This window comes from Phascolarctos cinereus, unplaced genomic scaffold (assembly GCF_003287225.1).
Source record: "Phascolarctos cinereus isolate Bilbo 61053 unplaced genomic scaffold, phaCin_HiC Scaffold_5;HRSCAF=322, whole genome shotgun sequence".
Lineage (NCBI taxonomy): Eukaryota > Metazoa > Chordata > Mammalia > Diprotodontia > Phascolarctidae > Phascolarctos > Phascolarctos cinereus.
The window spans coordinates 449,983,187-450,000,288 of NW_027555958.1; the positions used below are offsets into that span (position 1 = coordinate 449,983,187).

A 17,102-nucleotide genomic window follows, 5' to 3' on the forward strand; every position below is an offset into this window, starting at 1 on the left:
TCACCAAGGTTCTGACATCTACCCATAACCCCATTCCCTGACCTCCACCAGCAGACAGCTTCCAAAGTCCTCCCCTACTATGCTCTAATGTTCAATATCCCCTTATCCATGGCTCTTTCTTGTGGCCTAAGATCACCCCCCCCCTTCCTTCTTCCTAACAAAATGCTCACCAAGTCTCTACTTTCCCTCCTCTTATTTAACCCTCATAGACTGGTTTCTGACCTCTTCCATCACCCAAACCTGTCCATGGTCCTGTTAGATCCTGCTTTCTCAGGCCTCCTCATTCTTGACCCTCACACCATTTGACATGGATAACCATCCTTTCCTACTGGGTACCTTCTTCTATTGGAGCTTTCTGTTGCCCTGCTCCCTCCTGGTTCTGCCCCTACCTGGTTGACCTCCTCTCCTCTGTCTCCTTTTCTGCATCCTATAGGCCATTTCCCTTGGTCCTCTATGCCTCTGTCCTGTCCTAGGCCAATCCCCTAATTGATTGCTTGAGACCAATCTCTCCATCCTGCAGTCATCCTCCACATGGGTGCTAAGGTAATTTCCTAAAGCATAGGTTTATCCATGTCACTGCCCTCCTCTCTGGGCTTGAGGACTCCAAAGCTCTCTTCCAGCTCAAAATCCTACTATCTCCTAATTCTCTTCTTTCATCTTTGTACCCCCTGCAATAAACACGGGTTTTTGCACTTTCATAAATGACTGTTAAATTGAATTGAGGACTCCACAAGTCTTTCTGCATAGTGGATTTAAAGCATTAACCTTTTATGTGACTCAAAAATGGTACAAATTTAAACAACATAAGACCTTCCTATCAAGCAGAACTGTGCCACAGTGGAAAAGGCCATCACCCTAACAGCACTGAGTACAGGGGTGCAATTTCAGGAGTACTATGAAGGAGTGTCCCCCATCTCAATATCTCAAGTCATGTCTAAGAATCCATTTTCATCAAATTGGGAGGAAGAGGTGGGTGGGGTTGCACACAGCTCTTTACATACTTACCTATGGCTCCCTACCAAAATAAACCAGTGAATCTATTCAGCTCCTTAAGAAAATACCTTGGATTTATGAACAAGCCTGGAGCTGCACTGGAATCCTGGTTCTGATACACATAGACTAGGTAATCCCTCTCGAAGCCTCAATTTCTTTATCCACGAAATAGAGAGATTAGTATTTGTTCCCCCTTCTCTCCCAGGGCTAATGCAGGGACAGCCTGGGGTAAACTGGAGCACACTACAGTAACTCAAGTTATGGGGATGACATCTCAGTGGCCAAGCCCTGAATCTCCCGGGAGTAGACAAGCAGGAAACTCCACCAGGGGAACCACCTCTCCTCCCAGGTACCACTGCCTCCTTCCTACAATGCCTCACTACTGCTCTGCATCCTCTGCCTTTGCATCCCCAAATCTCAGAATTGGAGGAGACCTCAGACACCATTTAGTTCAGGCCTTGCTTCTGAACAGGAAGCATCTCTCTCACCAGCACCTAGCCAAGGGCCTGCTACAAAGAAGGTGCCCAAGAGAAGCTCAGTGACTCAGTGACTGACTAATCCTGGGAAGTGGCTATTCAGATTTGGTGGAAAAACTCTAGTGAGGGAGAACTCACTACTTCCTCTGTACTTCCTGAGGCCATTGATTCCATTTTTGGTTAGCTCTTGCTTTTAGAAAGGTTTTGTTCTTACATCAAGCCTGAATCTGCTTTTCTGTTCTTCTGACCAATATTCTTCATTTTGACCTCTTGGGCCATGCAGAACAAATCCACATGTCAGGCCTTCAAATACTTGAAGACAGTCATCATGTTCTCCCAAAGACTTCTCTTATGCTGGCTTCCTAATTCTTTAAACTAATCCACATCTGGCAGAGTTTCCAGACTCTTACCTTCTTCAGAACTTTCCTCTAGACAAGCTACAGGCTGCAGGGCCCAGGATGGAACACAACACTCCTAATGTGGTCTGAGTGGGACTTTACCATCTCCCTTATTGTGGACCCTCTGTCTAAGACTGCCCCATCTTCCTGCTGATTCCTGCTGACCTTGTGTCCACTCCAACCACCAGCTACTTTTCAGATGAGCTATAGGCTGGCCCTCATCTTGTACCTGTGCGAGTACAAAATGCATCCATTTCTCTCTATTCAATTTGGGCCATCATCCTAGTCTACCGGGAACTTGTGAGAGATCAGATTCTGTCACCCAGTAAGTTAGCCACTGTTACAAGCTCGTGTCATCACAAACTTGGTAACAGTATGTCCGTCATTTATGCTCCTAACAAGGTGAATGGCAACATGACCCAGACCAGGCTAAAGATTGATCCTTGGACCACTCCTCTGCAGACCTCCCTCCCAAATGACACTGATTCATTGATACCTCATTCTTTGGGTCTAGTCATTCAAATCATTCCAAAGCCACCAAAGTGTAAGATCATCTTAGCTAACACTTCAGCACAATGTCCTCAAAAGTGGAATAATAGCTTGTACTGATATTGCACTTATATTATCCCACTGTATCATTTTAAAAGGATTAAATAATGTGCCCACTGCTTTGCTGGCTGGAAATCTGGTAAGATGGCAGAGTCCATGAGCGTCCCCTCTACCTGAGCAGTATCTTTTCTTTTCTTTGTTCTGCCTCTTCAATCCACCCTGGATTGGAAAAGTCCAGCTTATTGGCCATAGCCTTCCTCATCATTGCCCCTCTATGGGGCTTGGCTTCTTCTTCTATAGAATGGGGGGTTGGTGTGGACACTCTCAGAGGTTCTCTCCAGGTCAGAGCCAGCCCCCTCCTCTGGCAGGTTGCTGTGCCTTGGGAAGTCAGGGCTCCCCCAACACCACAGAAAGGTGTGAGAATAGGATGTTATGACTGCATCAACGGAAGCCTAGTATCTAAGATGAGGGAAATGTTAGTTCCACTGTCTTGTGCCCTGATTTGATCACATTTCAAGTATGGTGAACAGATCTAGACATTCCCCTAAAATACAGGTCTGGCCATGTCATGATCCTGCTTATAAACCTCCAGTGGCTCCCTGTGGCTTCTAGAAGAAAATACAGCCAATTCAGATTGGCCTCTGAGGCCTTTCCCAGGCTCAAACACACTTTTCTAGACTTACTTGACATGATTTTCCATCCTGCACTCCATTCTAGCTAGCCTGGCCCATCTTCTATCTTGATGGTTTTGCAGTGGCTTTCCTTCATGTGTGGAAAGCTTTTCTTCTCTCTCGTGTCCTGAAGTCTTTACTTTCCTCCCACGTGCCACACGGGGCATCTCTGATCCACCTCCTTGCTCTCTCTCTCAACAGACTGTGTTTAAATATTGCACTCCCTCCACCCCACTCAGGCAAAACACAAGCTTCTCGAAGGCAAAGTCTGTTGCTGTTGCCACTGTTTCTCTTTATTTGTTTTTGTATCCCCAGTGTTCAGTATCATGACTGAAGCACTCACTGGATGCCTATTGCACTGAATTCATTTCTAGGTGCCACCTTTTAGGTGAAACACTGACAAGCCACAATGGGGAAGAGCATTCAGAAACAGAAAGCATTCAAAACATTTAGTCTGATAGCACCACTAGGTCTGTATCCTAAAGAGATTAAAGAAAAGGGAAGAGGACCTATTTGTACACAAACATTTATGGCAGCTCTTTTTGTGGTGGCAAACAACTGGAAACTGAGGGGATGTCCATTGACTGGGGAATGGTGGAACTAGATGTGCTACGTGATTGTGATGGAATACTGTTGTGCTGTTAGAAATGACAAACAGGATCCTTTCAGAAAAAACTGGAAAGACGTACATGAACTGATACTGAGTGAAGTGAGTAGAACCAGGAAAACACTGTACACAGTAACAGCAACATTGTATGATGATCAGCTGTGAATGACTTAGCTGTTCTCAACAATACAATGAAATCAAGACAATTCCGTAGGACTCAGGATGAAAAATGCTTTCCACCTCCACAGACAGAAGTAATGAACTCTGAGTGCAGACTGAAGCATAATTTTTTTACTCTAAGTTTCTTGCTTTTTATTATTCTTTGTAATATGCCTAATATGGAAATGTTTTGCATGATTTTACACATATAACTCATATATTGCTGGCCTTCTCAAGGGTGGAGGAGGAGTAGGACAGGGGTGAGAGAGAGGGAAAGACTTTAAAACTCAAAATTTTAAAAATGGTAAAATTTTTTACATGTAATTGGGAAATATTTAACAAAATAAAGATATATTCGAAAAACAAATGTTAAAAATAAACAACAACAACAAAAGATATTTAATTTGGCAATGAGCAGACTCAGGAAGAACAAGAAAACTCCTCAGGGACTGAAGGCTCCTATGCAGCACAAACATCAGACTTATTCTGCTTGGTCCCAGAAGAAAGAACTACGGCAAATGGGAGAATATTGTAAGTACACACAATTTGGCTCTCCAAGGAACACTTCCTAACAAATGGAGTGGGATACCTAATGAGGTAGTGAGGTCCCCATCAATGGAGGCCTTCAAGCAGAAATTGAATGAACTGAGGCCACTTCCAACTCTCCACATCTACGACTTTATGCTAGACCAGGGTCTAGCACAGAGGGTAAGACAGGATGGTGGCCATGGGGTCAAGGAGGAGGGCGTGATTCTGAGAAGGGTGAATGTGACTTGGTGACAGGGTAGATACAGACACTGCAGAGGGAAGATGGAAGAGCTGAGGTTTCTGGGAACACCAGGCACTTCTGACAAAAGGGGCAGGATTTGGAAAAGACAACAAACACCTAACGTGTTCATGTAGGCAGCAAATCATGGCTCCTTTATTCCCCAGCCAAAACCCTTCACTGCAGGCTGACCTGGCATCTCCCTGTCCTCTGAACACATCACAGGCATTGCCAACCCCAAACTTTTAGGGGCACTGTCCCCTTCTCTCTGGCTAGCTGAGGCCGGCCAATCTCTCAGGACCTGGCTCAAGTCATAGCTCTTTGGGAAGGTTTTCCCTAACTGTTCCTGGCTGTGTGATTCTTCAGCACTTCTCTGGCCCACTTAGTCCAGCATTTACTTCCATACTAGAGGGTCAATAATCATGAGAATAAGAAGAATTGAGTGGTCAATGAACACTTCTGGGACAAATGAATGAATGAATGAACAGAAGGCTAAGAAGCTTACAGCTAAGTGGTACAGTTGGAAAGAAGCAGGCTGGGCCTGAGACCAGAAGACCTGAGTTCAAATTTGGCCTCAGAAATTTACTAGCTGTGTAACTCTGGACAAGCCCCACTGAAACTCAGTTTGCCTCATTTTCCTCAACTATAAAATGGGGATAATAATAGCACCTACCACGCAAGATTATTGTGAGGATCAAAAGAGACATGTGTCAAGGGCTTGGCACAGTGCCTGGCACAGAGTAGGCACTGTATAAAAGCTTATTCTCTTTCTTTCCCCTTCCCCCTAATAAAAAAAAAATACGTCACTTGTATTTGAGAAGATTCCACTTCATCAGAGGCAGAACAAAAAGAAAGCATGCAAGAGCTGCTGAACCGCCATCATCACTGCCAATCCCATGCAGATACCCATCATCAGAATCCAAGGGACCCAGAGAGAGCCCCTGAAGTGTTGGGGGACGTCTGTCACTGTCACTGTGACAACTGTCACCACCCCGCCTGAGGACAGGAGCTGAATCATGGCTTCACAGAGAGCCTCTCTTGCCCTCCACGACTGCCATCCTTACGGTATGCGTGTATGTGATAAGGCCACACATTCCCACCCTCCCTCAGAATAGACACACAGCTTTCATCGTATCTTCTCTGACCTTTTCTACACACCTTATAGTCCTTGGATTGGTAGCTGCCAAGATGAGCACGATCTGAAAAAGGATGTTACAAAAGAATTAAAATAAAAATAACTGATGACATAAAGAAAAGGTCAGCAGTCTGGCTTCAGCTGTTGTCTCTACTGTCATATTATTAGAATATTCAGTCACTCCTAATTCAAAAGAGCTCTGTAATCCTCAGGATGATGAAATGGTGCAGAGATCAAGCCCATCCCAGACAGAAATGATTTGATAACCAGAGGCATGTCATTGGGGGAAAGAGCCCTAGACTTGGCCTGAGAAGACGAGGGTTTGAGACCCCATGCTTGGAACGCTCTCCTCCTCCTCCTGCCATCTGGCCTCTCGGGCTTTCTTCAGCCTAAATCCTGCCTCTCTACAGGTACTTTCCTGATCCCTCTCACTGCTAGGACCTTTCCTCTGTTCACTATCTCCAATGCATCTCTATCTGTCTATAGCTTGTTTGCATCTAGTTGTTTGCATGTTGTCTTCCCAACATACGGTGAGCTCCCTGAGGGATGGGACTAGTTTTGCCTTTATTTGTACCCAGAGCACTTAGCACAGTGCTGGCACACAGTAGGTGCTTAATAAATGTGCTCTCCACCCCTTTTTACTAGCTAGGGGACCACAGGCAAGTCACTTCTCTTTATTTTCCTCACCTTAAAGCGAGCGAGTTGGAACACATACCAAGCCACCCCTAGACCAGGAATGCCCCACCCACCCATCTTCTATCTACTGAATTTCTACTTATCCATTAACATCCATCTCCTCCAAAGCCTTCTCCAATTCCCTCCTTCACCAAGGTTAGGAACAGCTTTTCCCACAGACCTCCCACTACACACTTCTGTAATTTTCTAACATACCTACCAAGTGATACAATATATGATAATTATCTATGTCTGGGTTTCCCTCTACCTCTGTGAGGGGCTATGTCTTATCTACATTTTGCATCTCTCCCAGCATCCTGTATCGGGCTATGCACACTTTACGTGTGTTTGTCAGATGCTGAATGAACTTCATAGCCTGCCACTTTATGATTGTCTGGATGGCCATTCTGGGGAATGCTACAGAGAAGGTACACAGGTTGGCTTAGATGTCCTTTGGAAGTTTCTCCAGCTCTGAGATTCAGAGGGTGAAGAGGAAAAATCGGGGGGAGAGGCATCTAGGAGAATGAGGCCCAAAGCAGTATGCATGCACCTTAGTGTGAGATGAGGAGACGCCCATATCTCTAACCCTAATTTGGAGTACCCTGGAGCTCTCCCCAAGTTGATCACCACCCCCTGGCCTTCAGAATGGCTGCAAACACTCTCCGTTGTAAACAGGCCAATGCTGTGACACTAACCAGAGAACCATTTTCTTTGGTGTGTTTAAAACACAGAAAACCCAGCTTTGGTCTCAAGTGTCACCTACAGCTCTCTCCACACAGGATTGGACACCTAGGCCTTCCAGAATTCATGCCCCAAGCCCAAGGGAAGCCAATCCATTTGTCTTTAAAGCTCTAGCCCTACAGTCTGGCCCCACCAGACTGACTGGGCCCACTAACTGGGCCAGAACGTATACAGGCCAGCTGCATTTTCGCTGAACTTCTTGGGGGGGGGGGGTGCAGTGCTCAGGCCCAAGCACACCTTGGGTGCCCTGAGTTCTTATGACCTTTTCCCCCAGGGGCTGCCTCACTCTGGCTCTGAGTGTCAAGGTGTAGGATCATCAGGACCTTCCCTGGTATCTGTAGACACCATGTCAGGAAGCTCAGAGACCCTAGGCCTGTCCTGGTCTGAGCGATGAGGCACTCACTGGTCACTGCTGGTCCCCAGGTCTTCCAAGGTTCCCACCCTGGGGCTTTCTCAAGGCAGCATTCTGTCTGGCTGCGTGGGATGCAGAGCCTGGCAGGCCACATGTGTCCTCTGTCCACCTTTGGTTGTGCTGGGAGGTTACCCCTCCCTGGTGCTGGCTTTGTTGGAGGACTCCCTTCCCTATTGCCCATGAGCTTCAGGCTGACTTTTTGTGTAGATTCAGAGTGGAAGAGTCACTCACTAAGCTTCCTCATTGGATATCTTGATCATTATTCGGTATATGGGGGCTGTGTGGTCATTCGAGGCAGCCATCTGGGCTGGAAGTCTAGAACTCCTAGGTTAGCAACACTGATATTACCCACCTTCCAGAGCGGTTTTGTGGAAAGTGTTTCATAAACTTTTTTAAAGGACTGTGTAAATGTGAGCTGTTCTGATTAAGGGATATCAGCTGTTGGCTGCAGGACTGCTACAACCCCCTGGTTCACAGCGGGTCCTGATCCTCCTAATGTTAGCAGCCAGCCAGCTCTGCATGTGGACGGTGATACTCTAAATCAGGCACTGTACTCCACTCCCTCACTTGCCATCACCAACACAAGGACCATGCAGCAGCAAGGGAGGTCCTCCTTTCAGAGTCAGGGCCCCAAAGCTCCGACATCTCAGCAGACGGCCTTCGTAACATATCTCTAGACAGCACATTCAATGGTGATGAATTTTGCCTAGCTGAGTTAGGCTGATCCTCGGACATCAAAAAGTCAGGTGTTGGGCCCAGATTGAAAGGGTGTGTGTGGGGGGGAGGGGGGATCAGGGTAGGCTTCATAGAGAAGGCTGGAACTCTAGCTTGAAGGATGGTTTGTAGGTACTAATGTTGTTGTTCAGTGATTTCAGTCGTGTCCAACTCTCCAGGACCCCATTTGGGGTTTTCTTGGCAAAGATACTGGGTGGTTTGCCATTTCCTTCTCCAGCTCATTTTACAGATGAGAAAACTGAGGCAAACAGGGCAAAGTGACTTGCTCAGGATCATGCAGCTGGTAAGCATCTGAGGCCAGGTTTGAACTTAGGAAGATGAGTCTTCCTGACTCCAGGCCCAGCACTCTGTCCACAGCACCACCTGGCTGTCCTAGAAAAACTGAATAGAGTGGGCAGGCAGAAGCAATCTTAGCACTCTCTCCTCTCCATACTGCTAACAGTTCCTCACCAAATCACTGCAGTCTTAATTATGGTTAGTAACATGGCCCAAAAAATACATGATAAAATGAAGAAATGGACCCTCTATATAGCATATAGCTGTAAAGGGATGAAGACAAGAGGAGGGGAGCTCAGGACAGAAGAAGTGACAAGACATCTCAGAGCCTAACAAGGGCCATTACTTCTGTGTGATGCAGTGCAGGGCCTTCCTCATTACAGGCATCTGAGGGGATGACATCTCTTGAGTCACTGGAGGTGAGCAGCAAAGACAACAGTCTCTCCTTCTCAGCTGGAACCACTTAAGCTATTACTGACAAGACTTAACTATGTCCCCTTTCTTCTACGGACCTCTAAATACTCGAGGAAAACTCTGTCTTACAACACAGCTACCTGGTAAACAGACAGAAAGCTTACAGGTGGAAGTGGTAAAGGACAGAGGGAGGAAACAGCCAGCAATATTATTATCATTTATATAAATAATACATTTGAATATATTATTATGTAAACATAAAAATATAAATTATGTAAACATTATTTTATAAAATGTTCAAATAATAGTACTATTACTATTACTAGCATTTCTATAGCTCTTTAAGGCTCACAAAGCACTTTACAAACGTTATCTCATTTATCCTCATGACAACTTTGGGAGGAAGGTGCTATTATGATTTCCATTTTACAGTTGAGGAAACTGAGGCAGACGGCAGTAAAATGATTTCTCCAGGGTCCCCCCGCTGGTCAGTGCCTGAGGGCCAACAGTCTCCAGCACTGCTCCTCCCAGCTGCCTTTACAATGTTTCAAGGTTTGAGCAGTGTTTTTACACAACAACCCTGAGAGATAGGTGATACTATTATCTCCATTTTACAGATGAGGAAACAGGCAGACAGAGGTTAAGTGGCTTGTCCAGAGTCACAAGCTACTAAGTATCTGAGGCAGGATTTGAATTCAGGTCTCCCTGACTCCAAATCCAGGCCCTTGACTCCTAAATGCACTTGCTCCATTCAAAACTGATGAATAAAGTAGGTCTTAGCATGGAAGAGGAAGCAGGTCCACACGGAGCTCCTGAGGAATGTGAACATCATGTTCACCCTCTCCCAGACTACCCCGGGAGCTCCCGGGCACCATTCACCAAGGAATGGGTTTGAGCACCTGCTTCACATTCAGAAGCTCTTTCCCAAGTCGGGGACAGAGCAGGTGCCTCACAAGAGGAAATGTCACCTGCCCTGCACAGAAGCCTCTTCGGGAAAAAGAAAGCTAGACCCAGGGCACAGCACAGATCTTTCTTTTTTTTTTTTTAATTTTTATTTTAGACAAATACTAAAACTTAAACACATAATAAGAAAAGGAAAAGAAACATTATAAACTTAAATATAAAGTAAGAAAAAATGTCATGTGCACAGTAGAACATAGGAGAGGATTCAAAATATATAGCAATAACTTTTCATTTCAAGAAAGCCTACGTATTAAATACTGTGCATTATGTTGAGAGCTGTCCATCTTTTCTTTGCTTCCTTGTAGGTTTTCTTTTGTTCTCTGCTGTACACTTTTTACTTTGTTCTTCTTCCCCCTCCCCAAGGTTGATATATGCATACATTTGTACATATATACATACGTACATATATAAACATAGACTTTCCCTAAGAGATTCTACTCCTAATCTTTGTATTTATTTTTGTGCATCTCTTTTTTCCTCTCTCTCCTAACTCCTCTACTTTACTTCTATCTGCTACCTTACCCTCCTATTACTTAACCTACCCCACTCCAGCAATCCCTCCCTTATCCTTCCATTGCCCTAAATCTAAACCCCCTTCTATATCCCCTTTTAACCTCCCACACCTTCCCTTCTAAAGATCCCTCCTTTATCCTCTCCCCCCTCCCTATCCCTTTAGAGTTTTCTTTCTAAATTTACAAGATTTTTATACTCTTCTAAATGTGTATGTATTTTCCCCTCTTAGACACATTTCCGACAAGAGTAGGTTTCCAGAACTAACAGCCTCCCTCCCCCATCTAATTACTGTGTATTGGTTCTTCTTCTTGCATCTCATTTGTAAAAGATAATTACTCTTTTAGCTGTACTTAAACGATTTTACTTTTTGAAGTCATATCATACTCAGGTCTACCCCAATCTTCCTTATAAGTTACCTAAGAATAGTCACAATCTTAGATATAGGTTTACATTTTTCATACATAAAAGGTAAACATTTTATCCTTATTTAGTCCCTTTTAATTGGCCATTGGTATGTACCTTATGTTTCTCTTGGCTCTTGTACGTTAAATCTTCTATTGAGTTCAGGGTTGTTGTTTTTTTTACCAGAGACCTGAAAGTCTGACAATTGATCAAATGTCTATTTTTTTCCATTTAGAATTGTGCTTAGCTTTGCTGGGTGTGATATTTTCGGACAGAAGCCCAGCTGTTTTGTCCTTTGATATACAGCGTTCTAAGACCTGCGATTTTTTAGTGTCGCCACTGCTAGGCCTCAGGCGATTCTAATTGTGGCACCGTCATGTAAACGGTTTTTTTCTTGTTGCTTGTAATATGTTGTCCTTGATCTGAGGATTTCAGAATTTGACTGTAATATTTCTGTGAGTTTTCCTCATAGGGTCTCTTTCAGGTGGTGATCAGTGGATTTTTTTTCTATTTCTACTTTCCCCTCTTATTCTAATGCTTCATTCAGGACAATTTTCTTCAATTATTTCTTGTACTATTGCATCAAGATTCTTTGTTTGACCAGAACTTTCAGGTAGTCCAGTTATTCTTATGTTTTCTCTTTTTGATCTGTTCTGTAGATCCAGTGTTTTCTTATGACATGTTTCACATTCTCTTCTATTTTTCCATTCTTTATATTTTGCTTTTTCATTTCTTTATCTCTTTTAACTTCACTGGCTTCCCCTTGCCCAATTCTGATTTTCAAGGAGTCATTTTCTTCCTCAAGATTCTGGATCTCCTTTTCTAATTGATTGACTTTCTTTTTATAATCTTGTTTTTCTTGTATTATTCTTATTTTTCTTTTTAGTTTTTCCTCAATCTCTCTCATTTGATTTTTAAAGTCTTTTTTAAGTTCTTCTATGAATTCTTTTTTGGGCAGGTGACCATTTGAGATTACTCTTTGGTGTAGAAGAGGGTTTCTTTGCTTCATTATCCTCTTCTGAAGTTGAACCCCAATCTTCTCTGTTCCTATAGTAGCTCTCTATGGTTGGATTTTTTTCTCCTTTGCCTGTGCACTTTTTTTTTTTGGTAATAGTTTAGTTTTTACAGTCACCTGGGGGATGGTGCCTCTGGCCTCTAATCCTCTTCAGTTCTCCCTTCTGACCCTGAACTCAAACCAAGACCTCCAGCCTTGCATAAGAGCCCACAGCCAGTGGTATCCTGCCCCACGGCTTCTGCACTCACTGGACGTGTGCTGGTTCCTTCTTGCACAGCAGTTCTCTGTAGCACAGCTGGGTCTGGCATTCCTTGTCAGCAGAGGTTCCCTGGATCTTCCCCAGGTCAGACACCCAACTCCCTTCACTGTCCCTGGGGTAAAAGTTCCTGTGGCTGGGGCTCAGGCAGCCTCCCAACCCAGCTAATCCCAGGGCTTGCCGCTTGTTGTTAAAGGGGACCTTGGTCTGGAGGCATTCGCTATTCACAGCAAGGAAATCTCTTCCTGGGATTTTTCTTCAGATCTTCCCCAACTGTTCCAAGAGAATCCTTCTTCTGCCCCTACTCTTATTTGTTTTCAGGGATCTCAGTTCATTCAGAGGCACTATTTTATCTTTTTTTTGTGGAGGAAAATCTTGAGAGCTTGAAATTTTCTGACCTACTCTTTCCAGAATCCTCTCCCCAAAGATCTTTCTTCATGACAGCATCTCCTTCAATGTTTCTCCATCAGTAAAATGGGAACCATAATAATGTGACACTCTTCCTCTAAGGAATGCTCTCAAGTGTTTTTAACAGAAATGAGTAGATTGGCCAACATGACAAAACAGGAAAATGATAAAGGTTGGAGAAGATGTGGGAAAATTGGAACACTAATGCATTGTTAGTGGAGTTGTGAACTGATCCAACCATTTTGGAGAGCAATTTGGAATTATACCCAAAGGGCTATAAAAATGTGCATACCCTTTGATCCAGCAATAGCACTTCTAAGGCTATATCCCAAAGATAATGGGAAAAGGACCCACACATACAAAAATATTTATAGCAGTTCTTTTTTGTGGTGGCAAAGAATAAGAAATTGAGAGGATGTCTACCAATTGGGGAATGGCTGAACAAGTTGTGGTATATGAATGTAATGGAATACTATTGTGCTATAAGAAATGATGAGCAGGTGGACTTTAGAAAAACCTGGAAAGACTTGTATGGTCTGATGCTGAGTGAAGTGAGCAGAACCAGAAGAATGTTGTACACGGTAACACTGTGCGGTGATTAACTTTGATAGACTTAGCCCTTCTCAGCAATGCAAGGATCTAAAACATCTTCAAAAGTCTCATGATAGAAAATGCTGTCCAAAAAAAGGGCTACGGAGTTTGAAAGCAGATCAAAGCATACTATTTGCTATTTTTTCTTCAGTTTTGTTTTGTTTTCTTTTTCTTGTGGTTCCTCCTATTGGTTTTAATTCTTCCTTACAACATGACAAATGTGAAAATATGTTTAATAGGAAGGTACACGTGTAACCTATATCAGATTGCATGCCATCTTGGGGAGGAAGGTGGGGAAGGAAGGGGAGAAAAATTTAAAACTCAAAAGCTTATGGAAGTGATTGTTGATAAATCAAACTAAATTAATAAAAAAAATAGAAATGGGTACTGTATTTTGTCAAAAGCTTTTTCAGCCTCTGTTGAGATAATCATATGATTCCTGTTGGTTTCGTTACTGGTATGGTCAATTATCTTGATAATTTTCCTAATACTGAACCAATTCTGCATTCCTGGTATAAATCCCACCTGGTCATAGTATATAATCCTTGTGATATATTGCTGTAATCACCTTGTAAGTATTTTGTTCAAAATTTTTGATTTGATATTCATTAGGGAAATTGGTCTATAATTTTTTTTTCCTCTGTTTTAACTCTTTCTGGCTTAGGTATCAGTACCATATTTGTGTCATAAAAGGAATTAGCCTATTTTTCCAAACAGTTTATGCAGGACTGGAATTAATTGTTTGATAGAATTCTCTTGTTAACCCAGCTGGCCCTCGGGATTTTTTCTTAGGGAGCTCATTAATGGCTTGTTCAATTGTTTTTTCTAAAATGGGGTTATTTAAGCATTCTATTTCCTGATCTGTCAATCTAGGTAAGTTATATTTTTGTAAGTATTCATCAATTTTGCTCAGATTGTCAGATTTATTGGCATATAATTGGGCAAAATATTTCCTAATAATTGCTTTAATTTCTTCTTCATTGGTGGTGATTTCACCCTTTTCGGTTTTGATACTGGAGATTTGATTTTCTTCTTTCTTTTTTTAAAAATCAAATTAACCAATGGCTTATCTATCTTGTAGGTTTTTTCATAAAGCCAGCTCCTCATTTTATTTATTAGTTCAACAGTTTTTTTTTTCCTTTCAATTTTATTAATCTCACCTTTGGTTTTCAGGATTTCCAATTTGGTGCTCAATTGGGGATTTTAAATTCGTTCTTTTTCTAGCTTAGTTGCAAGCGCAATTAACCGATCTGCTCTTTCTCTATTTTGTTGATGTAAGAATTTAGAAAGATAAAATTTCCCCAAAGTACTGCTTTGGCTGCATCCCACAAATTTTTGCATGTTGTCTCATTGTCATTCTCTTTAATGAAATGATTTTTTTCTATGATTTGTTCTCTGACCCACTTATTCTTTAGGATTAGTTTCCAAATAATTTTTAATCCATCTTTCCACTGCCTGTTGTTGAATGTAATTTTTTATTGCATTATGCTCCAAAAATAATACATCTACATTTGATTTTGAGGTTTTTATGCCATAATAGATGGTCAATTTTGTGTAGGTGCTATGCGCTGCTGAGAAAAAGGTATATTCCTTTCTGTTGCTATTCAGTTTTCTCCAAAGGTCTGTAATATCTAACTTTTCTAATATTCTATTCACCTCCTTAGTTTCTTTTTTGTTTCTTTTTTGGTTGGATTTCTCAAGTTCTGAAAAGGGACAGTTCAGGTCCCCCACTAGTATAGTTTTGCTATCTATTTCTTCCTGTAACTCACTTAACTTCTCTTTTAAGAATTTGGATGCTATACCACTTGGTGCATATATATTTAGTAATGATATTACTTCATTGTCTATGGTGCCTTTTAGCAGGATGTAGTTTCCTTCCTTATCTCCTTTATTTAGGTCTATTTTTGCTTTTCCTTTGTATGAGATCAGGACTGCTACCCCTGCTTTTTTAACTTCAGCTGAAGCACAATATATTCTACTCTAGCCTTTTACCTTCACCCTGTGTGTGAGGGGTTCTAACTTTTGAGGAGTTGTTTTCCTCAGTTAATTTTTGTACTTCCTTTTCCATTTGGCCAAATGTACTTTTTTTTCACCAAATGTACTTTTTAAGGAGTTGTTTTCTTCAGTGGATTTTTGTATCTCCTTTTCCATTTGGCCAATTTTACTTTTTAAGTAGTTGCTTTCTTTTTCCAAGCTATTGACTCTTTTTTCTTGCATGACTCATTTCTTTTTCCAATTTTTCTTCTATCTCTCTTATATTTTTTAAAGATTCCCTTTTGACCTGTCCCGTGAGTTCTTTCTGGGCTTCAGACCACTTCCGGTTTGGTTTGGAGCTTTGCCCATGGGTGTTTTGACATGGTCATCCTCTCCTGAGTTTGCGTCTTAATCTTCTCCGTCACCATAATAACTTTCTATGGTCAGATTCTTATTGTTGTTGTTGTTTGCTCATCTTTTTTGGCCTTTATCTTTGCTGAAGAAAAAAAGGAAGGCAAATGTCAGCCCCTGCCCTCAAGGAGCTCACAGTCTAATGGGGGACAAAACACAAACATCTATGTACAAACAGCTACAGACAGGATAAACTGAAGAAAACAACAGCAGAAAGCACTATGGAGGAAAGGCTTTAGTTGAAGGAAGCTAGAGAAGTCAGGAGACAGAGGACATTCCAGACACAAGGACAATCAGTGAAAATGCCCAGAGCTGGGCAATGGAATGTCTTGTCTGAGGAACAGCCAGGAAGTCAGTGACCCCGGATCAAAGAGGATATGTCTGGGAATAAGGTATAAGAAAACAGAAAATGTCAAAGGGACCCAGGTCATGAAGGCCTTTCAGCACCAAAAGCACTGCATGCCAGGCTGACCAAGTATTCCATGAAATTATTTCCTGTTGCTCTGGACACGAAGTAGTATCCATTCCAACAACACATTTTTTTCACATTCTTCCCAGGAACAAGAACTATCCTTCCATTACCCTGTGACTGCCCTCTGCCTTCTGCCTTCATTGATAATGTGAATGTCAAGACAGGTATTAGTTCCCCCAGGAGTATGGCTACTCATTGGTCACTGGACAAGGCCTCAGTGAACGTTGATCAATGGTCTGAACGCTATGTCATCATTCTTAGCCACTTTTCTTCCACTGCAATAGACGTGAAAGAAGACTGTGGGCCATCTGTCACTCGCATTTCTCTGACCCAGAATGTGGCGATGAGCCTCTCTGAATCCAGCTAGAGTGTCCTTAGGAAGCAGGCGCAATCTGTGGCGGAGACCCAATTCAGAGTTTTCCCAGCACCTGCCTATGCTTCCACTTGGCTGGCATAGCCGATGAGATATAAAGTCCCCAGTGAGTTCACTAAAGACAAGAGTTGCAATTCCAAATGAACACACAGACTTTCCAACGAAATTCATGCATTAATTGATCGAAAGTAACTCGCCCTCCACTAATCCTCCCACCTCCTTCAATGCTGTAGGGTGATGGGTGTGGCCCTCACTTCTTGGCACACTTGCAGATGGATCCCAAGCTCCGGCAGGCCCCACCCAGCAGGAATTTCTCTTGTTGTTCTAGTCCTGGGGCCAAGAGAAGTAAAGGGGGGAGAGATGAAGTTCTTTGACCACTGTCCCTGAGAAAGAGCAGGGTGGGACAGCTGCAGTACGTGTCACCGGAGGACACAACGAAGGTAGGGTGTCTGACAGAGGCAGCCTGCAGCCAATGACTAGGTGTGAGTTTGACGCTTGCCACTGGCTCTTCTGCTGCCAAACACCGTGAACTGACAAGATCCCTTGGGCTTGGTTTTGCCATTGGTAAAATGAGGGAGCTGGCTCCAATCTCCCTTTCCCCTTTGAATGTTACAATTGCAGGCCCTCTCCTCAACAAGGACATGCAAACTTGAAGGACCTTCCCCACAAGCTGGTGGTGAGGAGAAAGCTTTCTAAGCTACAGAAGGGTGGAGGTGG

At 42.9% G+C, this 17,102-nt stretch overlaps 1 protein-coding gene across 4 annotated transcripts in view; it reads right to left on the minus strand.

Annotated features, from left to right (window-relative positions):
• The window catches only part of SPATA6 (spermatogenesis associated 6), a 140,487-nt gene that overhangs the window by 53,524 nt on the left and 69,861 nt on the right, over nucleotides 1–17,102 (minus strand). For all 4 annotated transcript variants that reach the window (XM_020987707.2, XM_020987705.2, XM_020987709.2 and 1 more), the window contains one exon: nucleotides 5,778–5,818. In XM_020987707.2, coding sequence (XP_020843366.1) covers nucleotides 5,778–5,818 — 41 coding nt within the window. The remainder of the gene's footprint in view (nucleotides 1–5,777; nucleotides 5,819–17,102) is intronic.